Here is a 27,376-nt window from a genome sequence, read left to right on the forward strand (position 1 = left end):
AGAGAAATCACAGCGGAAGACTAAACTAAGGGTAGAGCGAACTCATTTGGGGCCTCCATACATCAATATCCTATTGCGTGGCAATCCAATAGCTTTCTCAGCATAGCTATACTGGATTAGACCTTACTGTAGGAATTGAGTCAGATTCCTCCAAGTAAAAATATCCTCTTCATAATTCTCACAAATAAGAGGCATCGACAACTCCCCTAGGCTCAACACGATGTCTTCTTCCTAGATTATGAAGGAAACAGTTCTTCCTCTAAAGATTCTCTACAATCTAAAACAGATTCCTAGATTTTCTCATTTTCTTGTTTAAAGATCACTTTTGGTCTCGACGTTTAGAAAGTACCCATATTTTCGGGTCCACTTTGCCACCCACTTTCTTGTGTTTAATCCGTTCAACTCCCGCCAAATCCGTTGGCCAAGCCTAATCCCATCCAACCTAATGGATTAGCCTCCACTCGACCACTTAGTCCCCAGATTCAGTGATTGACACACACACCCATAATTAATTTTGCCATTTAGCTTTCAAGGATAGGCTGATACAAATGGTTCCTCTCAATGCCGTGAGGACCAAAATGCATAATAGGAGGAGAGTCACTGCTCACGAAGTTGGACAGTCTTCAGCTTCCTATAAAAGTGTGTAGAGACCAACCGGAGTCCTACCCACCAAAACAAAGTCTAAACACAAGCCAAATTTATCCCTAGAACCATAAGATGAAGGTCCAAGAAGATAGGACAAGGGCAAGACCGCATGACAGTTTAGGAGGGTTCTGGAGATGATATAACTACCAATATCTTCTAAGGAGGAATTGAATCCTCATCTAATTCTCATAAGAAGAGAGTCATAGACCCTAGCAACTTACCTAGGAAGTTGGCTGAATACCCCAATCCTATTGAGGAAAAAGCAAGCTAAAAGTAGCCCAAGAAGGACTGGTGAGGGTATGCCAAGCGTAAATGGACATTGAACCTCAAGAAGTCTCCACACTATTAGAGTGGATGCCAATGCAGAGGCCGACTTCACATTGCTCAAGAGAATATTGAGGAAAGAACTAATCCATTCCACAACCCAAGGAAACTTAAAACATAGATTAGAAGATGAGGATAAAAGCTTTGAATCCACTGCCTCCAAACTCTTGGGTAGTGACAAAAGAGTGCACACCCGAAACAATACACATTCCATATACCATTATGCCCAAGTGTTAATGGGCATACCCCTAGTAGAGACATAGCAAGACTCACAGCCTTACTTTCCTCCCAAGTCTAGATTTTTATTGGCTCATTATAAGGAAGCACAAGCCTATGGAAGGACCTAGAGGATTGGATGGATGGAAGACTAAAAGGGGCATGGAATAACAAACCCCTCAAGATAGATGGCATATATAATGATGAACCTACAACAGAAGAGGTGCCATGTTTTTTCAAAAGTATCGTTGCAAATAATCTAGGCCACTACTTTCAGAGTGATGATGTGAATGCCATCCTTCTCGTAAAATACAAGGACAGTCAATCCTAGATGTAGGGGCTAGAGTCAGCATCATTAAAAGTGGGGGAAACCTTCACTTATGTTGACACTACCAGTCTAATAATAAAGCTTAGTGATGGGACCACTATAAAATCCATGGGCCACCAATCTTTTGTAGTAATAAACTTTGTCAACAATAACAACCCAATTCCTAAGATTGCATAGGCACACCCTTCATGAGAGAAATCGGAATGGTTTATGATTGGGACACAAATCATATCTATATTTCAAAAAGGAATGAAACCCTTAAGATAAACCTGTGAACATGGAAAACTCATCCCATGAGTGGTGGACCTTTTGTCTCGAAGACTCAATAACCATAAATAACACCATTGAGCTGAATGTGTGCCTCACTTGTCATAGAACATTGGATGAGGAATGTGAGAGCTCAAAGTTTGCCTCGCTCCTAGAGCAAGAATACCCTGAGAATTGGATGCACATCCTTGCAACCATGGACATCCTCCCAAGTAGAACTGGCATAAGATATGCCATGGAAATTGCATTTTTCGATGCAGTGGAAGCAAACAAAACCTAATACACTCTATGTGCAAGACCTAGCAACATTAAAAACCAAATTAACAATAATAAAAACAACAATTTAAACTAAAAATTAAGCAAAAAAGCATTCTTTATAAAATAAAAAAGAGAGCTATTCTTTCACCAATCACATATAAATCCCTATCAAAAGCACATCTTTTTCGTGCGAACCCATTAATAAAGACAATGGGCAATGGGTAATGTGTAGATTATGACCACAAAGAAACACCCTTTCTTTTTCAAGTTTGGTGTTTAGTAGAGCATTTCCATTTGCACTTACACATTCTATACTCAGAAGTAATATGACAACTAAAGAAACAACCTTGATTTTTCCATGTGTGGTGTTGAGAGCATTACACTTGTAATTGGTTTTTTTAAAAAGTTCTCAACAATGGTTACATAAGCACAGTAAAGCTCAAAGAAATTCCCATCGTAAAAAGCATAGTAAAAGAAATTCCCATTATATAATTTGTGCACTTTAAAACGATTTCTCATTGAGAATTTTGTCAACAAATTTGATAGAGATGTCTAAAGCATTTGGTAAGCAGGAAACCATCCCATTGGTTTGTAGAAAAAAAGAAGGGGGGGTCAAGAAAGGTGAATGATGTGGGTTGGTAGAAAGAAAAAGGTGGGGGGTGATCCGTACTATGTGGGTGCAATCTCTCATAACTTTTCATGTTACAAGCAAGAATGTGGAAGTGGGACTTGATTTATTTGCTTGTTGTGATTGCATGTGGTCCCTTGATCTAACGCATTTCACATTTTGGTCGATTTTGGTCTTCAACCACATAAGGACTAACTTGGGAAGTGTGGGGGTTAAAAAAAAGGGTTTTATATAGAATAAGAGTGTTTCCTCTTTTTTACACTAAATGACTTTATCTGGGGTAGATAAAATGCTCTTGTGTAAATTATCAAGATAATACATATCTATCAAAGATCTTTTAAAAGTTACATGTAAGACAAGTCAACTCATAAGGGTATCTTTATTATGACTTGGCAATAAATGTTTATTTTGCTTATTTTACAATCCCTTAAAGTGGTAGCAATGATACCCTCCTCTCTTGCCTTGTCAACCTTTAAATAGATTTATAAAATTTACCCATAATTTAAGAGAGATTTTTCTTTAAAACCTTGACAATGTGTATAAATGGGTCATTATACTAAAATGACGAATAGACAGACCATCATGTGTAATAGACATTCCTATGTTGTTGAGAAAGCACATTGCTATTTTCACACATTATTTTGCCAATTTGGCATATGTGGCTTAATAAAAAGAAAGTACATTGTCCCCAAGGTAGTAGCCTAGTGGATAAGACTTTGGACTTTCTATGGGAGGTCTTGGGTTCAAATCCTCTTGGGGTCATCTTATACTAAGGGTGTGCTCGCGTGTAGGTGGCATGTAGGTAGCCGTCCGCACACCTTAGGCCGTCATCATTCGATCGTCATGGCACTTGCTTCCACCTTCCTCTTCGGCGATCTTGCGACGAACGACGACGACAACACTGTGCAATACTTGCCCTTCAAGCTCACGCTTTGGATTAGGAGATGATGGTTGCCATGGACATCAAAGATCATGACTCAACTTGCAGCGCCCAGTTCTACCAAAGTTGTGTAGGGTGTTCACTCCAATTGATTGAGTGACTAACTTGTGGGGTTCATCTCGCGGCTTGTCCACTGCCTATAAAATGGCCAAAATTTGGAAGGGTGGTACCCGTGGTACTTGTGTGTGTGTGTGTGTGTAGTTAGTATGGCGTGTGTGTAGCCGGGTAAAATTCTCGTGTGTGACTAGGAAAGGAATCAGACCTCATGTAAAAAACACATTGCTTATTTAGTGGGCTTAAACTATAAAGAAAAATAAAAAGTTGATGTTGTGTTAGGTGTGTTTGGGATGTACCTAAGTTTGATATACCTTGTTAGCTGCTTGAAATTCATCTCAAATTAGTACGAAAAGAACATTTTGTTATTGAAAACTACTAACAGTATAGTGAACTTACCCTATCTAAGTGTGACCGACTTGTTCACTTCTCATTTATTCAATTGACCCTATGGAAAAGGCTTTCTTACATGATGGTTTTGCTTAGTGCCAAACATTGATGGTGTACTACCTAGTAATGCATGTGTTAGTGCCAAACATTGATGGTTTACTACCTAGTTATTCATCAAGTCTTCCCTTGGGGTGGTGGTCTAATATTTATCTAGTGATTTGGAGGGAGGAGGTTCACGTGCCATTTTTTTCCGGTTGTCTGGCACGCACAGACTCTCTCTCTCTCACCACGGTGGTCGCTTGCTCTCTCTCCATTCGAATCTAGATTCGAGCCCTTCACAACGTAGACTCTGCTCTTCTACAAGAACAGAAAGTAGGCCATGGGCAGAAGGGCGGATGGGGGCGGTGGGGGCCGGGCGACAGGCGGCGGATCTGGCGTGCGAGACGCTAGCAAGGTGGGCGTGGCGGTGGCGCTGGGCATCCTGATGGGGATCATCTGGTCCTTCTACCACCCGCACGGTCTGTTCTCCTCCTCCTCTGGCTATGGCGTCCACTCTTCGGTACGTTCTCAGATCTCTCTCCCCACCAGTGTATGCTATTTGTTAGTCCTATCTTTTTGCGCGAATATGTGGTGAGAGAGACAGACAGACAAGAGATAGGGTAATATCTGCTTAGCCATGTAACATAACACCCTTTCATCCTATGTGTAGATGTTCTGTGACTCCACCGACAAAATGCGCTCTTTGAAAGCAGATCTAACCACTTTAAGTGAAGAAAACACTCTGCTCAAAGTAAACCTTCAACGTGCCGAGCAAGAAAGAGATGCAGCCCATAAACAATTGCTCACTCTTGGCCCGCCCACAAAGGCGGGGCCGCACGGGACAGTCAGGAGCTTGAGAACGAATCCCTTGGTGCAGCCCGATGAAGCTGCCAATCCAGAGCTAGCCAAGCTCTTAGCCAGAATAGCTCCAAATAGAGAACTCATAGTCGGGATCGCAAACAACAATGTCAGAGAGATGGTGAGACTATGGTTTTCTTGCATCAAAAGAGCAGGCATCACCAATTACCTTCTTGTGGCTCTGGATGATCAGATTGCAGAGTTTTGCCGGTCGAACCAAGTGCCATTTTATCGAAGAGATGCCACCATCTCGGCAGCTCAGCAAGGAACAGGGGACAACCACGCCATCTCGGGCCTCAAATTCCATCTTCTGAGGGAGTTTTTGGTTTTGGGCTATAGTGTTTTGCTCTCAGATGTTGATATCCTCTACTTCCAAAACCCTTTCTTGCACATTTATAGAGATTGTGATGTGGAAGGGATGACGGACGGGGACACAAATCAAACAGCCTATGGTTACAATGATGTGAAGGATGATCCAAAAATGGGTTGGTCAAGGTATGCCCATACAATGAGGATCTGGGTGTTCAACTCAGGGTTCTTCTATATCAGACCAACTATTCCTTCAATTGAATTGCTTGATCGTGTGACCACCAGGCTCTCCAAAGAGAAAGCCTGGGACCAAGCAGTTTTCAATGAGGAGCTCTTCTTCCCTTCTCACCCTGGTTATGAAGGGCTCCATGCCTCAACTAGAGTTATGGATTATTACCTCTTTATGAACAGCAAGGTCATGTTCACCCAAGTCAGGAAAGACCCTGTTTTTGACAAATTTTTACCGGTCGCCCTGCATGTGAACTACCATCCGGATAAGTATGAGCGGATGCTAGCTCTGGTTGAATATTATATCAAAGGCAAAAAGAATGCGTTGAAGAGATTTCCCGATGGATCAGAGTGGAGGTGACTGAGCAAGGAGAACCCAACATTTGTTAATAGTGCCTTAACTCAAGCAGGCATGGTCATAACACACATTGGTTCCAAGGATAGCTATGAAAATTTTGTTATGCTTAATGAACTGTGCAAAAGGTGAGCTGGTAAGGTTTTTATGTGTGCTATACAGGTGAATTAGAGTGCTAAAGGAATGTGTAGGATCACTCAAATGGAATGGCTCTAAGGTTAACAGTGACATGGAGTAGCATGAGGGGCTTTAGAGTGGCAGATCAAGTGTTTATGGATGTCGTGGTGGTGTAGGCTATTTGTATGATTTTATTAGATCCCGTTGTCATGCTGCCTTGGACCATTCGCACCTATTTTGGGACATTCTGTATTGATCTTTCAACAAGGACATGATTTTGTTGTCACAAGAACAGTGAGCTTTTAATGTGATTGAAGTACATCGCCTCTTGGAATTTGGCTTCCTCTTTCTGACAAGTTGCTCCATGAATTTGAACTTTAGGAGGATGACCTGGGGAAACAGTTTGTGCAATTGTGGGAGTGAGGGAGGGAGGCAGGGCAAGCAGGCAGGCAAAATCTTAAGCACAAAAAGCATCTAAACTGTTTGATTTAGAACCAGTTGGTGCTGTTTTTTGTATCATTTGAGTAAATTCACTGGTATGCGTGAAACTCGAATGTAGATTGTTTACTAATAGTTGATGACCATGGAGATATTTTGTAATTGTGATTGTGTAGTGATCAAAGGGGTGTTCACTTAAGTCTACCAGTCAGCATTGTTGCATGTGCAGAAGTTTTGTTGAACTTGATCCAGCCCTAAGCCTACTAATTAGGAACATGCAATGAATAGATAGAGGGAAGAGAGAGATGCATTGTATTTTCATTGTATTACTGTGGTACAAAAAGATGTATATGACTGAAAAACTATTGTGTGGCCTTTGGCCTTTCCAAAGTGGTAAACAAAGATCCTATCTAGACTTACTTTAACCTACCCCTTAGGTGGGGATTAGATGATTATGAATATGTTTAGGCCTAGCCTTTCATAGACTCCGTATGGACAGGTTGGTCAGAATACTGGTTATATTTATCCACCACGACTCATCTATCTAAATTTCTCATAAGTCTTTTAAACATATTGGTCAGCCAGCCTTGATGATGCCCACCTTTGAGTAGCTGCTGTTGGCCAGCTTCATGATGCTTAGATGACCACAATACTCCTATGTGTGGGCTGGTTGTAGGTTGAGTCATGGTGATGCTTGTGGACTTGCTGCTTCTTCCCTGCCTGAGTCTGCTAGTCCCCTAATCCTACCCTAAGACTGTTGCCTAATTAGGGATTAGATATGAGGTTTTCCATGCCCAGGGATTAGATATGAGGTTTTCCATGCCCATGTGTGTGCACGTGATAAGTATGCATGATGAATACTTACCATCCTACCATAATTTTTAATTACCATAAGCACATAGACGATATGGGGGCCCTCTCATAGTCCAAGCTTGTTATGAATTGTTCTACTCACAAGAAAGAATGAGGTGTGAATGCACTCTTAATTTTGTATAGAAGAGTCTTTTTTTGGGAATGCATATAGCAAAAAGGGGCTAGGAAATGTCCCATATGCATGAGAAAATGGTGTGTGAATAACCTTACAACTTATATTTGTAGAAGGAAAAATCCCATTCAACTTCTTCCAATTTATCTTTGGTTCATTTTGTTTCTCATCTTCTCTTCTAGTTGTTCCACTTTCTCTTGCAAACCCTCTTGCATATTTTCCATTTATGTCTAAACAAAGAGCTTATGATATGAATGCAAATCACTTTGTATGTTGAATTTATTGTGGTTCTTAGTTTTAAGTGTTATGTCTTCAATCCTAATGGCTACGTCAATGTGCTTTGACCCCCTCTCCCCCCTCTCCCCCCAAAAGCACCTCAAAATGAGAAGTATCTCTTTCTTCTTCTGTTTCTATGAGTGGTGCCTTTTTGTCTCATCTTTAGGGGGTAGGCACTATTTTCGGGTGAAGTTCAGGATGATGGGATAAACTTGAGGGTACCATTTTCATAGACTCAAATTACTTACCCTCATTGCCTTTCAAAACCATCTTAAATGTGAAAAAAATCATTATGTGGGCATGCAATTGTTAGCAATGTTTGCACCTTTCTGTTCTCCTCATCATATCATGTTGGTCCATGAATTGTGTGCATGCACATTTATATGCTCACATACCTTTGAGCTCAAAGAACACATATAAGGATAAAAAATCATTACGTGGGCATGCAATTGTTTGCAATATTTGCACCTTCATGTTCTCCTCATCCTATCATGTTGGTCCATGAATTGTGTGCATGCACATTTATATGCTCACATACCTTTGAGCTCAAAGAACACACATGAGGATCAAAATACATATTTCTCACCTTGTTGCAATCTCCCTTTAATGAATTCTGTTTAAGACAAAAGATTACCTTACCCTTTTCCGAAACAATGGTGCGCTAGCTTGTCCGGTCGTGTCCTCGCTATGTTGCACATTGTAATGCTTCCTTTTCTAAAGGGGTGAAGGTAGAGCTTAAATCATCTTGATGGAGGTGAGGAGAAGGTTGCCTATACTATGGATCAATGACACAAGGTGGATAGAGAGGAGAAGCTCATGCATTGAGATCCAACAATTAAACATATTGCCGTCCTTCTGTCAGCAGGCGTCACCAATCATCTTGTCGTATTTTAGTTTTGTAGCTTGTACTTACAATGCCACATCAACACCTTAGCTTCTTGTACAACATCCTTCCTAGTGAGCATTATTGGCATGCTAAACGCTAGGTCCCACATAGTTAATCACCACACATATATATTATACATTGCAACAAAGAAGCCTCAACAAAAGGAAATTATATCTCTGCGGAACAAAATGGAGCTCTTTCCTCATAGTTTGAGTGAAAGACCATGAATTGAATCCTTTTCCAATGAGCATCAAGATCCCTCATGTAAGTGATTGCCTTTTTGAATTATCCTCTGGGTCCTTTGAAGTATATTATTTAAGTAAGAATCTCCAAAACACATGGATACAACATACGCTCTCTTTGTAAGCTTTCATACATTGGTAGAACATGTAGCCAATGCTCTTGTCTAAGCCTTCATTCATTAAACTGCCCTTGAAAGGTTATCACACCTGTAAATACATCTATATGTGAGCTTCATCAATATACATACCATCCCAAGAGCATTTATCATCATTACTAGACATGTCTTTATCATGGAAGAATGTTTCATCTGATATTTCATCACAACTTTTATAGCGTGTGCTCATCACATAATCATACAATATCTTTCTCCTTGTCTTTAGCAAAAGCTTCACAAGCATGCATCGATATCAAAGATATTATAAGAAGAAACATTCTCATCATCATCATCATCACTTGATGCTAATTCTTGTTCCAAGCATACCTCCTTTGAAGAAATTCCATAAGAGATGGTTGTAATCAAGCTCTCATCATCACATGTCAAAACCACTTGCATTGGAATCATATCACCATGATCTCCAGCAATATAACATCTGAAGTAGCTTCACCTACTACTTCAATATTTGAAGTAGCTTCAAATACTACATCAATATTTGAAGTAGCTTCACCTGCTACTTCAACATCTTGTACTTGATATTCTTCTTGAACCACCTCAATATTCAAAGTGACCATCTTCTTCTTTTGTGTCAAACACATCAATAAAATCAACAACCAAAGCATCCATAACATTTCCATCCACTTTACTATCACATGTTTCCCTTTGAAAATCCAATGGCATGACATTACATCCATTATCATCATAAATATCCACAATACCCTTTCTATTTTATCCCTTAGTAGCATCAATTAGGTTTATAAGAATCGAAGTAGAAGCTCTTCTTGGAAAATCCCATTGATAGTGCCCCTTTTGTTGGCACCCATAGCAAGTAACACAAAAAAGATCAAGAGGGCCATGATTTCTTACCATGTTTCTTGCATCTCTTTGCAATAAATGGAGGAGGCCTTATTTCATGAGCTTACAAGAGATCAAGACGTAACTAATCAATCCTTGCTCTGTGAGTTGAGACACTACCACATAAAGTGCATTGGAGATAGCCATAGTTTGTTGTTGTTCATTAAAGGTGACCACTTTAGGAGCTTTAGAAGAAGGTGTAACCATTGGTGCATTGGAGATAGCCATAGTTTGTTGAGACACTACCACATAAAGTGCATTGGAGATAGCCATAGTTTGTTGTTGTTCATTAAAGGTGACCACTTTAGGAGCTTTAGAAGAAGGTGTAACCATTGGTGTAGGAAAAAGTGGCAATACCTGAGGCTTTGGTTGATCTACGTCTTCCTCCTCAAGACTTGATTCCTAACATAGGGCTAGGCTTCAACCTAGAGATAAATTTCTGTAAGATCAAACCATCAATCCCTTCCATGACTAATGAGTTGAGGCTTTCTTAACCCCAGTTCTACCCAAATGATGCTTGATGCACTCTCTCAACTTAGTGTTTCATTCACCATAATCCTTCATAGAAGCATTGCTTTTAGAAAGATGTGAGACCTCAATTAGCAATTGATCATACTTCTCCTCAAGTAAGAATTCATCTAACAAGGTTTCACTTAGCTTATCCCAGTCACTTGCCACTTCTTCCTCTTGGTCTTCTACCCACTAAAGAGTCCTTCACTCTAAAAATAAAGGTAATAATTATGCCCATTGTATAGACTTCCTATCCCGATTACCAACGCAAGCTTTTTTAAACTCATAGAGATAAGCTTCTGAAACCTCCCTGTTAAAATTACAGCAATGTGATGAGCTATGGTGGATCAAATGCTAGAATCAACATCATTAACAAAGTGATTAGATGATAATTAAGACGTGATTATAATAGCTTAATGTAGGCATGGATAATCAAAAACCAGTAAATTCTCATTAGGCAATGTCTCAATTTATAGAGTTTACATCCAAGCATCTAATCCCACTGATTTCTCCTTGATTCACTCCACCTCTTTTGCTTGATTCTCTCCACCTCTCCCAGAATATCTCCATACTTCCTAAATCTTCTCATGCTACCCTTTATTCTCTCCCAGTAGATTCTTCTCACCTTTTCACAGGTTCTTTCACATTTACACATTCTCTTTTACAGCCTCTAGGGCTTGTTCCCGCACACACCCTATTCACTTGTATATTTCAACACCTCCCCTCAAGTGAATACTCCTAGCACACCTGGACTCTATACCAAGTTTCCCTCTTACTTGATAGTCCGCGACCAGTGCCTAGCACACCTCCCCTCAAGTGAACTTAGCACACCTGGACCCTGTACCAAGTTTCTCTCTTACTTGACAGTCCACGACCAGTGCCTCAAGTCCCTAAACTCATAGTCCTTGACACTCTCTCTCTCTCTCTCTCTCTCTATGTGTCCAAGGCTACTACAAGTGCTCGCGACCTTGACTAAAGTGCTCACACATACATCTACCACGTGGCCTACATCATCGGGTGGCTCAGAGGTGGCTTTACTTTGTTGGGGCAGGTTACATTGGGTTGTGGGGTCTCTCTCTCTCTCTCTCTTTCTCAGAGATTTTCACATGGCTCCTCACTCTTTGGAGCCTCACATCTTCTCTTGTCTTCAGTCTTCTTGTCGTGGCAGCTTCTCTTCACGCGTCCGTACCTTCCTCTTCTTTCAGTCTTCTTCTTGTGGCAGCTTCTCTTCTCGTATCCATGTCTTCCTTCAATGCTTCCTTTAGCTTTTCTTCTTGGTGTGGATCTTCCTCTTGGAAAGAGATGTTCTTCTTCTTTCATGGCTGGGGCCATGAGCTTGCTCCATGTGAGCAACATGTTTAAATGTTTTGTTGACAGTTCTTTTGGGCTTTTGATGTTTATCTTGTATCATTATGCAATGCAAACCCAAATCTATGTGGGAGGTCTTACCTCTTGCCTTATTCTAGACAACAAGGGCAGTGTCTGATCCCATTTTTACACTGATGTCATGTGCCCAATACATAATGCGTATAGCATTCATTCTTATGCACATTCCCAAATGCAACTCTGGCTGTGAATAATATTGAATTTGAGTGTGATTTGCAAGCATTAACCAAGGGTTAAATGCAAAATGATGATTACCATAAATTTATCAGCATAATTTTACCAGAAATTACATTAAATCAAGGGTAACCAATTTGTACGGAATGGTTAGAGTATCAAACCAACTCCGAATTGCAATCTAACGTTATAGGGATATGTATCAGATACCTAATGGTTAATTTGAATCCTCAATTGTACCAAAATATAGTGATTAGCACTGATTAGTAAATTAATCCTTTGTTTTGTGTACAAAAAATAGAGTATGCAGGGAGCCCAGATCTGAGGCCTTAGAGTTCAAATGAGCTCAAATCCTTTTGAGGCCATCAATAGCAATTAGTCTAGTAGAGGATTAAGCCAAGAAACACAAGATTTGACCAAACATTGAATGCTTAATCTCGGTTTTACCAAAGTCACCTGCATATTTGATGAAGAGCTTGGATCTCACTGTAGACTTGATCAAATCAAATTCTGACTTCACCAGCTTGTAGAGCATGCTTGAAAACCCCCGGGGATAAGAGGAATTAGAGTCATTGCAACTGATGAAGAAGAAATCTCATTTTTCACTCAAAAAACAGGCGCCAGCGAATCAGCAAATTTTCGGAGTTCTACGTGGCGGTTTGACGTTCGTCTTGATGGGCTGAATTGTGGGGATGATGGCTGTATGTGGCTAGAAGCAATGGGCCTAATTTGATGTGTGCAAAGAGATAGAGCTCCTCTGCCAGCTGGGGGTACAGAGGTTAGTTGAAAAATAACTAAAAATTTGATTATTTTCTAATTATCTACTAATCCTAATTAACTAGATAATGGGCTCATAAACTTGATGGATTCTAGGCTTGGCTCTGATACCATGTTAAAATTACAACAATGTGATGAGCTATGGTGGATCAAATGCTAGAATCAACATCATTAACGAAGTGATTAGATGATAATTAAGATGTGATTAGCGAGTAATTAACTAATAGATTAATGTAAGCATGGATAATAAAAAACTAACAAATTCTCATTAGGCCAATGCCTCAATTTATAGAGTGTACATCCAGCATCTAATCCTACTGATTTCTCCTTGATTCACTCCACCTCTTTTGCTTGATTCTCTCCACCTCTCCCAGAATATCTCCACACTTCCTAAATCTTCTCATGCTACCCTTTATTCTCTCCCAGTAGATTCTTCTCACCTTTTCATAGGTTCTTTCACATTTACACATTCTCTTTTACAGCCTCTATCCAAGGGCTTGTTCCCGCACACACCCTATTCACTTGTATATTTCAACACTCCCTAATGACTTCCATGAACGACATGTACTTTTTCCATTATGACTTAGATGGTGTAGAATAATAAGAAAAGAGAAAAAGGGATCAACAAGATCCCAAAAATTAATTATCTCCTTCTGTATATATGGCAGGGACATGGGGCATAACACATCCTCACTTGCAAGTCTATTTATTTGGCATACTGGGCATACAATATGTTCTATCCATGAGTCACATAATTCTCACTCCTCTTAAGCAAAGGGTTGCCATGTATAGAGGACAACAACACATATCTTCCTTCCTTCCTTGATCAAGGTTCACATAGAGGCAATTGATGCATAGAGGACAACAACACATATCTTCCTTCCTTCTTGATCAAGGTTCACATAGAGGTAATTGATGCATAGATAACAACAACACATATCTTCCTTCCTTATTGAGATTAAGGTTTACAATAAGTACATGCACATCCCATGTTACTTCATATTCAAGTATAGGAAGGATAAGGGGTTGGGGTTGAGGTGGTTGTAAGATTTCCCTTAATCTCTCAGGCACCAAAAAGAAAGACAATGCATTGTTAATGGATTTTTTTTTGACTCACTATAAGATTCACAAATAAGGTAGGGGAGGATTGGAAGGGTTGATTGGGTTGAATGGGAAGATTTGGATGAAACATTGAGACATGAAATGGGTTTTCACCTCCCCTTCGAATAAGCTTGATCTCCCTTTAATCATGAACAATCTTTAGCCAAATAATATGCATGTTGAATCCTTCCATTAGCTCTTTCATTAGATTTACTTTCACAAATCAACCCCACCATATCTCATCTTTGTATGAAGCATACCAAGCAAGGTAATTTGAACTCCTTTTGCAATGACCCCTTCTATACAATATATCTTGGAGTTAAATATGTACTGCATAGGAACTCAAAACATGATGCCTAATAGCTTATTAAAAATATCTTAAAGACTACAACAACTTTGATTTTTGAAGCACTAAAACATTCCTTCATTTGCAAAAGCTATAGCCAAAATAGGCAAAGTAGTCAAACTAGGCACCCAAAATAATAATTTTTAAGAAGCCCTTCCACATGAATTAGGAATTCCCACTTCTACCTCTAAAGCTTGAGCTTACAAATAATCGAAATTCATTAATGTTTCCAATTGCATCTTTCAATTTGAAAACACCTCCTTTGGTGGTGCTCAATTACATAGCCCAAAAAGAGACATTTGAAGATATTTTCGACCCTCTCCATATAATAGTCTGACTCAGAGCTAAATACACTCTGCATATAACTCAAAAAGTGGCATCCATAGGCTCATTGGATAGATCTTAATTACATAGCCCAAAAAGTGACGTTTTGAGACATCTTCGACCCTCTCCACACAAAGGTTTGACTCAGAGCTTAATATACTCTTCATATAAACTCAAAAAGTGGCATCCATAGGCTCTCATTCGATAGAGAGTAATAAAAGTTTTCTCTTTGAAGCACCTTATAATTCTTCATAATTTGAGAGAGATGATCAAAACTGTGAAGTTGAATACCAAAATATGAAATAATGACTCTTCCCCTCCACATGTGAAGAAGATTACTCACAACATACCCCCTTGTTGAGAATGATCTTGGTTGTTGTGATTTAGCCTTTGTAGTGCCTTTAAATTCATGATACCAATTTTGAAGAAGTCCACTTCAATCTCCGTGGTGGCGGTGAAGAATCCAGGTGAAGAATCCAAAATCGATGACTTTGAGGTAAAGCTCCTCTCCTTTTCCCTTAAATTTGATGAGGTCCTAATATGTACATTCTCATAAATCTAAATGCTAGGGCTCCTCATTTGTGACCTTGTTGGGTGCATAATTGTTGAAGTACAATGAGAAAAGAGGAACAAGACTCAATTAGGCACATGCTAGTAGACGAGGTAATGAGGAGACACAATAAGAGAGAAGAATGCAAACACAAGCATGCCTTCACATATATATGTAGAAAAGCTTACTAAATTAGTACATTACCATCAAGACCCAAGGAAGACTAGAATTCCACACATAAAGTAGGAAAACAATAAGCTACAAGAGTGAAGGTAGCTCTAACGTCTAGGGAAACTCTGTGCCTCAATACTTCTAATGCGGTACTGCAAAGTAGGTGAATGAGCTATAGTTCAAGATTTTGTATGAGTTCTTTGTGCATGTGAGAACTGCCATAGCCACTCCTTCTCAAAGTGTTGCCCCCATTCAAACTCACAGTCTCCCCTGTAGTCAACTTGCTCTTGCCTCTATAGGTAACTTTGAGATCTCTCAACTGCATGTTTGATGGGCCATCAATAAAATATGCATTCCATGCATGAGAGTAGAGAGAAAATGCAATAGGTAGTTAAATTTATCTGCACTCAAGCATGGAAAATAGTCCATTGGATTGAAACACTAACTGGAGAGAGAGAGAGAGAGAGAGAGAGAGAGAGAGAGAGAGAGAGAGAGAGAGAGAGAGAGAGAGAGAGAGAGGAAGAAGAAGAAGAAGAAGAAGAAGAAGAAGAGGAGGAGGAGGAGGAGGAGGAGGAGGAGGAAGAAAATATATTTTCCCATGTTAGCACCTGCGCACGTAGGTGATTTTATAGAGAGAGAGAGAGGCCACATTTTTTTCTGGGAGCTCACACTAAACGTTTATTGTGAACTAAAGCATGAATTAGCAATCTTATTAGAATGTTTATTCCCATGTCAGCATCTTCTGTGATGCCACATGCCATTTAGATGCAGCAGCACAGGTGAATTTCGAAAGAGAGAGGCCACATTTTGTTCATAGAAGCTGACTACAAATGTTGTATTTTCCAGTGTAGGTGTTGCACTCTCTTTAAATGGCATCTCCAAAGAATTACAAAAGCTAACCTTTTGTCCTTCTTATACCCTTTTGCAAGATTTGAAAAAACGCTATATGGGATAATACGAAGCTGCATGGTAGTGCCTGGTGAGCCATGGGGGAAAGAAGAAGAAGAGGAGGGGAGAGAGGAAAGAGAAGAAGAAGAAGAAGAGAAGGAGAGAGAAGGAAAAGAAGAAGAGGATGAGAGAGAAAAAAGAGAAGAAGAAGAAGAAGAAGAAGAAGAAGAAGAGAAAGAAAAGGAAAATAAGAAGAAGAAGAAGAAGACGAGGAGAGAGAAGGAAAATAAGAAGAAGAAGAAAAACAAAGAGAAAGAAGAGGGAAAGAGAGAAACAAGAAGAAGAAGAGAAAGAAGAAAGGGAAGAAAGAAACAATTATTCTAGTAAAACGATTAGTGCTATACTCTCTTGACCAAAATTATTTGGATGCGCCAATAGATATGCATGGATTCAAGACTAGAGTAGACTTGTGCGATAGATATGCAAGGATTCAAGACTGGAGTAAATTTTTCAGTTATGCGCCTAGCTCAAGGTCAACGTTATTCTAAGATTGTTTGATTATTTCTTAAGCAGTTTATGTCATAATTATGAAGATAATAGTTTTGAGTTTATACATGAGTGTAGGCATGTTGTTATGTGTGGTGTAAGCATGATGTGTAGGTTATACCAATGATCTATACCATGGAGCTTCCAACAATTTTCATCTCGACTTACACGATAAGTCTTGATCTTTACCGAATAATTACGTTTTCAGTTATTCACAAATTGTTTTAAAATCTCTATTTCTCTTAACCTTTTCATTTTGTAGCCAACAATACATCAAGGTAACACTCTCTTACTTTTGGATTTTATTTTTACGTCATCAAATTTTATTTAATATTTGTTATTTTACTTGGACTTGATGGTGATGAAGAACAAGACTACCACAACAACTACTCCGACTCTTAGGGTAACATATTCATTTGTTTATCTTTACAATAAATTTATTTAAAGACTTTTTTTTTAAAATTTCAAGGAGATTTCTTATGCATCAAAATAGAACTTCTCGGAGGAACTGGCCCTTCCATCTTGAACTATACTTTATGAATTTTTCACTCTATGAATTAGTCTTGTGGTATGGGACATGAGATTAATCCTATGTGAAGTATTCCGATGCATACTTATCTCTAGATTTGTGTGGGATAATTTCAACTGGTATGGAACACTAGAATTTATTATACATAGAAGTCCTTGATACAATGTCTCTTTTACATGTGTATGATGAGTACTTAGTGATATTTATCTGTGAAAATAACTTATCATAAATTGAGTGTTCGTTGTGAGTGAATCTAATCAACTGTGACATGTGTGATGCATGTAAGTAATGTGTGAGTTTGACTGTGAATCCGATCAACTCTTTTGAATTAATTCTTGATAAGGGCAACCCAGTGTGGTATAAGAATCGAGAGTGAATATGATTCTTTAGAGGGTGACCCTAGTTGGTTGTAAGTGAATCTAACCAGCTGTGACACGTGTGAGACATGTGGGATGCTCTGTGAATACATGTGACAAGTATGAAAGCATTGTGAGTGAATCCAATGTAGGAGTTTGGTTAGTGAACCCCATCAACTCTAAGGCATGTGTGACACATGCAAAGATTATGGGAGTTTGATTGTGAGTGAATCCGATCAACTCTAAGACACGTGTGACGCGTGCAAAGGTTCAGTGAGTTTGATTGTGTAAGATTCCTCCCCAGCCTCTCAGGATGTCTAGTATCTTCCCTTGTAGTCAATTCCCTCTTCAGAAATATAAAAGATCTTGTTTCTACTAGTTTTGGCCTAGAGAGAGAAAATCTTATAGAGAGTGGTAATTCAATTTTTAAATATTTTTCGATAAAAAAATATCTCATCTTATTAAAATAAGTTCCCTTGAAACAGAAGTTCAAAAAGATTTCCAGAAGGTGCATTAGAAATTAAGTATAATCTGTTCAAGAGGCATTATCCTGAGGGTCAAGATTTTTTCAAAATTTAAAATTAAGGTGCCTATGGACCAATAAGATTCATCCAAATGTAGAGAGGAGATAAATGAAGAAATAAAAGGAAAATCCCTAAAAAATGAGTAAATACTCACATAAGATGATTAAAAGCGTGATTTTCATCAATGATTTGTATGCATAAACATATGCATAAAAGATAAATTTTTATATTAAAAGTATGATTTTCATCATAAATGATTTTATGCATAAATTAGATTCATAAGAGAAATTCTTTTATTCTAAAAGTGTAATTCCTACTAAATTAGATTTATGTATGGAAAGATGCATAAAGAATTTATTTTAATCATCCAAAAGTGTTATTCTCATCAATTTTGATTTTATGCATTGAAAGATGCATAAAGAAATCTATTTTTATTTATTTTCATCAATTTTAATTTTAAGCATAGAAAGATGCATAAAGAAATCTATTTTTAGTTCAAAAGAGTTATTTTCGTCAATTTTGATTTTATGCATAGGAAGATGCATAAAAGATTGATTTTTAATTCAAAAGTGTCATTCTCATTTAAAATGAATTTATGCATAGGAAGATGCATAAAAGATTGATTTTTATTTCGAAAGTGTTATTCTCCTTAAAATGGAATTCATGCATAAATAGATGCGTAAAGAAATCTTATATCAAAAATAAGAATTCTCTTGTATTCTATAAATAGATATGAGGATGTGAAATGAATCAGATAGATAAAAATGAACGAAGAATGAATGTATGAATGTGGATGTATGGGTGTGGATGTATGAATGTGGATGTGGAAGTGGATGTATGGATGTGAATGTATGGATGTGGATATATGAATGTGGATGCAAAAATGGATGTATGGATGTAGATATGGATGTGAATGTATGAATGTGGATGTGAAAATAGATGTGGATGTATGGATATGGATGTGGATGTGGATGTATGAATGTGGATGTGGAAGTGGATGTATGGATGTGGATGTATGGATGTGAATGTATGGATGTGGTGAAAGTGGATGTATGGATGTAAATATGGATGTGGATGTATGGATGTGGATGTATGACTGTGGATGTGGATGTGGATGTATGAATGTGGATGTGAAATTAGATGTATGGATGTAGATGTGGATGTAGATGTACGAATGTGGATGTAGATGTGGAATAATGAATGCGAATATTTATGTGAAGGGATATGACATCGATATGAACAAATGGATGAGATGAGATGTCATGTGAATCAGAATGTGAATGAATGATATAAGATGTAAATGAATGAGATGTAATGAGAAATGGATATGATGAGATGTAATGTAATTTAAGAAAGTTAGGAATGGATGTTATGTGAAGTGAATGAATCTGATGTGATGGGATGGGATGGAAAATGATGTATCCGGTTAAGAATAGATACGCATATGATTTGGATTTGGGTTAAGTAATATGGATTGATGTGGAACAATGTGGAACAATGTGGAAAGACGAGAGTTCAATATAGAAACTGTATTTGTGACTGTTTGTAAATGACTGTTTTATGTCAAGAATGCTGGGGAAGCATTTTGACCGTCTTGTGATTAAGGTCGTGGAGACCTAACTGATAAAGTTGCAACTGCTGATATGGAGAGTCATCGGAGGACGTCTCGCGTAGCAAGGTCGGCCGAGGTCTTGACCAACCTCGGTTCAATTTAAATGGTGAGCTTCCAGTACGGTGGATGAGGGACCAAGGAAGCGGCCTATGAGTGAAGCGCTAGGTGACCTGCGAAGGATCCTAGAGGGTATTGACCATATGGTGCTCGGGCTCTGGGGTCGCCGAAGATACCCACACGTGCGTCGTGGAAGATATTGGAACAAGGAGTAAGAGTTGTTTTCTAAAACCGGGCATCGATCTGGTTGATTGACCTTGCTGGTCCTCAACGGATGAGTCCATGGCTCTCTTATATGGATCTGCTGATTGATCTTGCTGATCTTCAACGAGGATTCCACTTGATTTTTATATGTGAAAATATTGTCGGGTACTATGAGCTAGGAACTATTGAAAAGGCCCCTGAGTGAATAGGTGGTGAGTGTTCTGGTTGCCAATGATGTCATAAGTACACCGATGAATGAATGATTGGAAATATGGATTCAACCAGAGATTTTGAGGATTGTCATCAGTGACATAATGGTTTCATTAAAGGATTGTTTTAAAGTTAGCTGATGCTGAGAAAAAGGCAATTTCATATTGGGTGTGTAAGTGGTATGACTAGTTTTATGTTTGCATGAACTTCCGGCTAGGGGGCCTAGGAACTCTTTTCCCTGGTATCCGGGACAAAATCTAACCAAATTCCTAATTGGATCCCATCACTACAGTGGTTGGGCGGTTGGCTAACCCATGGGACTGGATGGGGTTAGAGGACTGATGGATCCGTAAATCGAGACTCAATTTCTGTTTAGTTCGATAGATGAAGTAAATCCCGGACAAAAATTGTTCTATGGAAAAGAATCAACGGCTGTGTCTCTCAATGAGAAAAAAAGCGTTCGTCTCTATGATCCAAGTACAGTCTTTTTCCCTGATCTGACTATGGGACTTACGGGTTCGATTAGATGAGCTCTGTTAGTTAAGGCTTTTGACTACGTTAAGGAAAAGTTATCCTGGTGGAATCGCCCGCGCTTTCCGGGCAAGAGAAGTTTTTCCGAGTTCGGTTTGGAAGAATTGAGGAATTAGTCACCTGTCCGAATATTCATGGACGAGGCCCCGAGTGTGGGACCCTGCCCTGCGCAAGATGTGCTACTTCCGCTGCTAGCACCCGAATCCGTTGCGCGGTGGGGACAGGGATCTTACAGATTGTGAGTGAATCCGATCAACTCTAAGGCACGTGCGATGCGTGTGAGGACATTGGGAGTGAATCCAATTAATTATTGAGAGTGAATCCAATGTGGGAGTGAATCCACTTAAATATGTAATGACATTGTGAGTAAATCCAATGTGGGAATGATTAATGTGATTGATCACTCGTGTGTACTGATAGTCACAACCAAGGACGGTTGTCTCCTAAACTGGGAGGACTGTCATGGGAATGAGATTTTTGAATATTTTATTACCCAATTTTTGTAAAAAGAAAGGTTATAGAGCAAGCTTGGGCTAAAAATAGCCATGTAATCTATTTTTGATGGAATAAAATACTATAAAAATACTCAAGCGGGCATGCTTTTGGCACACATTTGGGGGGAAGTTGGGACCCAATTTGGTGTTTCTCTTTAGTTGCTGTATTTTTTGTTACACGTGTTTCTCGAGGTCTGCGTTTTCTCGTTTCATTTACGTTTATCAAAAACATTTAAAGGATGGTTCAAGAAATCTTTTATGAGTATCTGGCCATCTTCATAAGAGACTTTGTGGATAATCTAAGTGTGTGTGGAAAAAAAGCGGATCACCTTCATCACCTTATACTATGCCACCTTGAAAAATGTAAAGAAACCTCTACACCCACACTTCAACATCCCAACTATGATCTCATTTTCCATGTCTTTGTGGATGATTCAGATGTGGCAATAGGAAGTGTCCTGATACATAGGAAGCACAAGAAGACTGGTTTCAATTAATATTATACAAGTAGGAAGGCTTTCCAAATTAGAAACAAATTATTCCATCGCAAAAAAAGAATCATTGGGAATGATCTATTCCATTGAAAAGTTAAGGCACACTATTTTTGGGGAATGTTTTAAGTTCCATGTGGAGCACATGGCACTTTTATATCTAGTGAACAAACCTAACCTTGTAGGAAAGCTGGAAAAATGAATGTTGTTGCTATACTGCTGCACGAGTTTAACTTCACCATCAGGCACACCTCGGGTAATTAGAATACAATGGTAGATTTCATGTCTAGGTTGGAGTTTGGAGAAGCTACATTAGGAGTCAAATATGACTTTCATAGAAAATCTAAATTGGTATGAAGAAATGCTATAATTCTTGACTAATTTATCTTTTCTGAAACTAAGATGTCAAGGTACCAAAATAAGAAGCTGACTCTTAGGAGTAAGTCGTTCATGATGATAGTGGGAAACTTTACAAAACGGGCATCAAAATCAAATACTCAGAATATATATCCCAGATCATAAGAAACAAGCTGCATTGATAGAAGCACACCAAGGAGTCAGTTGGTTGAGGACACCTTTTTAGGAGAGATCACAAGAAGGCAAGTGTTCCAAGTAGGACTATGGTGGCCAACAAAAGTCAAGGATGCTCACACCTTTGAAAAAACATGTGATATGTGTCAAAAGATGGGACAACCAAATGCTTTAGATAGAATGCCACTTAATCTATTATCGCCTCTTGAGTTGTCCAAAAATGAGGTTTGGATTTTGTAAGTCCATTGAAACCAAACCCAAAGAACATGCAACAAGAACATCATGGTGCCACTTAATCTATTATTGCCTCTTAAGCTATCTAGAATTCAGGCTTGGACTTTGTAGGTCCATTGAAAAATCAACAGCCCAAAGAATAGGCAACAAGTACATCCTGGTGGCAACATAATATTACATCCTGGTGGCCTAGACTTTATAGGTCCATTGAAACTAGTAGCCTTAATAACATGCAACACATCTTGGTGGCACAACAAGTACATCCTAGTGACAACATGATATTACACAAAGTGGTGGGTGGAAGAAAAGGCAATGATAATAGTCATATGTCCTTGTAAGTGACCAAGGGACTCACTTCTTTAATGAGGTAATCAAGAAGCTAATAAAGAGGCACATGGTGATACACAAGAAGTTAACAATGTATTATCCATAGCCAATCATGGTCAAGCAAAATCCACAAACTAGATCCTAAAGGGAATTTCGGCCAGACTATAAATGAGAACCAAATGGATTGGAACACAAAGCTACATTCTGCACTATGGGCATTCATAAATAGCTTTACAAGAACACCACATGATTGACATCCATTAGTATGGTGTATGGGTTAGAGTGCCCATGGAATTCCTAGTGCCAAGTCTCAGGATAGCAAAAAGGTCAACTATGGAAGAATATGAGAAGCATAGGATAGAGCATCTCTTGAAGCTAGATGAAAGGAGGTTGTTCAATTCATGGATAACTGAAATGGTTTAAAAGAGAAGGAAGGTTCACATGGATAGGAAATCAAAGTTCAAAATCTCCGAGGAAGGAGATGCGGTGTTGCTAGGTTCAATTCCAAGTTGGGACTACACCTAGGAAAGCTTAAAATGAGATGGGTAGGATCATACAAAATCTTTAAGAAGATGGGTACATGAACATTTTAATTAGCAAGTTTGAATGGTGAAATATTGCTAAAAGCTTATCAACAGGTTTGGCTAAAGCCAATACCATAGAATTTTCTTGAAAGAGCATCTCAGGAAATTGGATCTAAATGATGAAGGAAGAAAAAAGATTGGTAGTGACATAGATAAAGAGGCAGTCTAGATCTGTAATAGTTCTTTCTATATCCCTTGCTCTCTATCACCAACCAACCCCATCAATCATCCTAGCAACCATATTGCTCTCTTTGCAAAAGTTCTTTCTATATCCCTTGCTCTCTATCACCAACCAACCCCATTAACCATCCTAGCAAGATAGTGGAATTCAAACATGTGAGCTTTGTTGTTCCCAAATAAGCATAAGAGCAAACTTTGAGGCTTTCAAAAATTAGGCATGAGAGGAATTGTAGCTTAATCTATATTTAAAAAGGCCAAGTTATTACAAAAATCAAACATGATAAAGTTGCCATCTAGCAAGAAGGTCAAGTTCTCTCTAGCAGATGTATTTAAGCTCCCTATAGAGAGAGATAGATTGAGATCAATTCTACGAATGAGGAGGACCTCATCCAGGCTGATGGGGGAAGAGATAAGGAGTACAAGATTATAGGTAGCTCAAATGAGGATATATGGATTCATATGAGGTTTGTGGTGGAAATGATAAATTGTGTGAACCCTACTATATGTCGATGAAGAACTATGGAAATGATAAATTATATCAACAAAACCTACTATATGTCCAGGAAGAATTATGGATTAATGAAATCAGTAGAGGGAGGATCCAAGGTGCTCGAGCCAAAATCTTATATTATAATTTGAAAGATGAGATGGAGAAGCTTGCAAAATAGAGTAGCAAAACAAAGATTAGAGGCAATCTCAAGACTCTCTTCTATAAGGAGAGGAGCAATCCTAGGCAAGCAGGAGGAAGCAAAGGTGCTAAAGCATATTTATGTTGTAACTGTGCATATTTATTTATTGGAGCCTATCTCAAGACTCTCTTCCAAGGAGAGGAGTAGTCCTAATATTGATGGGGCTATATGATTCATTTATTCATCACGTTGCATCTATAACCACATCAAAGGAAGCTTGGGATTCTTCTCATAAATTATTTGGGGCAAAGGGAAAACACTAAAAAATAAGCCTAAAAGTCCATTTTTTTGGGGGGCTAAAAATGGACTTGATAGACTCATATGCTTCCCACATTGGAAGCTTCAAAGATTATAAAGTAGCAATTGGCATCGGCACACTTGTAAAGGAGGACGATGTTATTGTTGTAATTTTTAAAAGAGCATGCCTAGGGAATTATTTTGAAGAGAATGCCTAGGGAATTCAACAACCTTGTATCAACATTGAAGAATTTTCCCAATCTAACTTTTGAAGAAATTGAAAGCTCTCATGAAAGAAGAGAAGAGACTCAAGGGGAGGGATCTACTTTGACAATGGAATAAAAAACCTTTTATCACAACAAACATAAGCATTTGAAGAAGTGCACATACTATTGAAAAAATGGGCACTTGAAGAAAGACTGCTAGACTTAAAGGAAGGATGAGAAGTAAAAGCACCCTGGTAAGACCAGTGGTAAGACCAGGGAGGCTAGAGATATGGACATGTCACCATCCTAACATGGGGATGAACATTTGTTGTTTGTGAAGACCTTGTATAGTCTTGCCTTCTTGTGCTATCATTGCTTGTAGCCCAATGTATCAAGATGAGATTTGTTATCCCTACATTAGGATTTAAAGATCAAGAGGGGGTGTTGAAAAAGTCCTATTTTATGTGTTGGGTAAAGCATAAAAGCTAGGTGAAGAAGTGTTTGATTAATTTTAAAAGGTCAAATGTCCTTTGGTGCATTTGTTGAAGTAGAAATGTAAAAAGGCATATGAACATGCGTCACATATGAAAAAGTTAGCAAGTGGAAAGGACGCAAGTAAAGCATTGATGTGTCATGCAACAGTTGGGTGCATGTGGCATTGTCTGGCTTATAGGCAATTTTTACAAGGCCTATATATATGTATGCAAGTTTGAATTATAAAGTTTTTTTTCTTTGGATATACTCGGGTAATCTCCTATTAGTCTCACTTTATGTTAGCATTTCATTTTAACTTTACTTAATCACATACCAAAATGCCTTTAATCTTGTACATAGATTTTGGTTAGAAAACTAGTTTCAAGTGTTCCTGCTTAAAATTTAGGGGTGGTGTGGTCTCAACTCCATCATTGATTTGATGTTTGATGGTGTGTTTGTAGAGGTTTATGGAATGGGTTTCCTTGAACTCGAAACCCAAATGTAAGGATTCCCTTCGTGGAAGAGCCTTGGGCTTTTGGAAACTTTGTTAGGACCCATCAAAGTGTAGCTTACTGGTGGTGGGATGAATTTTGGTGGTAGGGCTGCTGTGTGACTCTCTTCTACTCAGGGGGTTATGGTGTGTATGACAAGGTTTTTGGTACCTAAACATAAGGGTTTCCCTTATATAAGCATTGATCGTCTAGCAGCTTAATGCGGATCCATCAGGACTTAGATTGTGGGTAAAACTCCTTTGCTTGAGGCTCTTTCTTGTTGGCAAATTTTTGCTCATAGGTCGGATGGTGTGAGGGTGGCCTAATGAGTTCCAGATCTCCCAAGACAATACATTGTGACTAGCCTTGGTGTCAACCAAGTCTTTCCATGTAGCTAGGTGGTATTTTTAGGGAAACTCTAGCTTAAGGCAAAGCAGGTGCCACGATTTTTTTTAATTTTAGCCACATCCTGAAGGTTAGCTATGTACAAATATTTATACACTTGGCGTGGCTATTTACAATATTTTTGGTTTTTTATTTGTTGGGTAAGGTGGCCCTTCATTTTTCATTATTCGCCTCTCATTTCTCCTCCTTTTTCTTATAGATTCAATAGAGAACATATCCTAGGTGAGAGGCCCATAGTAACATTTTAGCTTTCCACCATGAAGTAAACTTCCATCTCTATTGCATCCATGATCTCTATCTTCATTGCAACTAGAGGAGTAATTTATGTGACATGGTAGTAGGGACCATCTATACTTTAATGAGTACCATGTCTCCTACTTTCATGCATTTATCCTTAAGTTTGTTGTCAAACCACTATTTCTATTTGGCATTCTTAACACTATACATGAGTACCATGTCTCCTACTTTCATTCTTAACACTATACATGAGTACCATGTCTCCTACCTTCATGTATTTTTCCTTAAGTTGGTCATTAAACCATTGCTGTCATCATAATTTTCAACCAAATTTGTAGGTGGATCATAATCATTATTACTCACTCAGTTGCTTTGAGGTAACTAGCCTCTTTGCAAGGGGGTTTCCTTTAAGATTATTCCTCAATTTAGAGGCTTGGAAGCAAGTGTTAGCAGACTACATCAAGCCCAAATGCAAATTGGAAAAGTGTGATGTTTGCATCTACCTTGTAGACGTAGACTGTATGGTAGAGCCATATTGCAAAGTAAAAATTATCCTCCCAATTTTTTTTTTGATGCCTCTCTACCACCTTGGGTGAGAATGGTGCACAATGTTTTGTTTGTGCTCTCGCCTTGGCCATTTCTTATGTGTAGTTAGCTATCAAATTTTTTATGCACCATAAGGAATTCTTTAAGTAATAACTCCATCACTTTGTTTATGAAATATATACCACACGATCGCTTAAGCAGGCAACTAAAATGACTAATCATATTCTGTTAAGGAACTAAAGTGTTAGATCTTGCATCAACTTTCTATGTAGCTTTGGCCTCAGCCCACTTGTTGGTGAAGTAGTCAATGGTGACTATGATAAAGTGTGCGTGCATTCACTTAGCACCAAGGCTTGGACCATGGCAAACCTTTTGCATTCATCACATCATTTGATGCATCTTAAAAGAGTGTAGGCCACCATGGGGAACCTGTCCTCCATCGATGCCAGAATGGCCTTGCTCAAGGATGGCTTGCTCAAGGATGGTGACAAATGGCAACAAAGTGTCCTCCATTAATGCCAAAATGGGCTTGCTCAAGGATGGTGAGACGAATAGTGACAAAGTGTGACAGAGTCATCTTCATGAATGCATTTCCTCATGGTGCCATCTTGACCCTTCTTATAAAGAATTCCTACTACCAATTGATAGAGGGAGCATACTT

The 27,376-nt window shown here is 38.7% G+C and overlaps 1 protein-coding gene across 1 annotated transcript; it reads left to right on the forward strand.

The window, feature by feature from the left end:
• The first annotated feature begins 4,241 nt into the window (after positions 1 to 4,241).
• LOC147602737 (arabinosyltransferase RRA2-like) lies at positions 4,242 to 6,288 on the forward strand. Its single transcript, XM_086797763.1, has 2 exons — positions 4,242 to 4,609; positions 4,760 to 6,288. The coding sequence occupies exons 1-2, from the start codon at positions 4,430 to 4,432 to the stop codon at positions 5,843 to 5,845; spliced, it is 1,266 nt and encodes a 421-aa protein (XP_086653889.1). The 5' UTR covers positions 4,242 to 4,429; the 3' UTR covers positions 5,846 to 6,288.
• The last annotated feature ends 21,088 nt before the right edge of the window (positions 6,289 to 27,376 follow it).

Source organism: Cibotium barometz, chromosome 66 (assembly GCF_041138505.1).
Source record: "Cibotium barometz isolate CiBa-2024 chromosome 66, ASM4113850v1, whole genome shotgun sequence".
Classification (NCBI taxonomy): domain Eukaryota; kingdom Viridiplantae; phylum Streptophyta; class Polypodiopsida; order Cyatheales; family Cibotiaceae; genus Cibotium; species Cibotium barometz.

Bases quoted from the DNA above. Each gene is read 5' to 3' on its own strand.
- LOC147602737 (XM_086797763.1), top strand. From the start codon at position 4,430: ATGGGCAGAAGGGCGGATGGGGGCGGTGGGGGCCGGGCGACAGGCGGC. The intron at 4,610-4,759 runs GTACGTTCTCAG...TCCTATGTGTAG, and splicing joins GCTATGGCGTCCACTCTTCG to ATGTTCTGTGACTCCACCGA.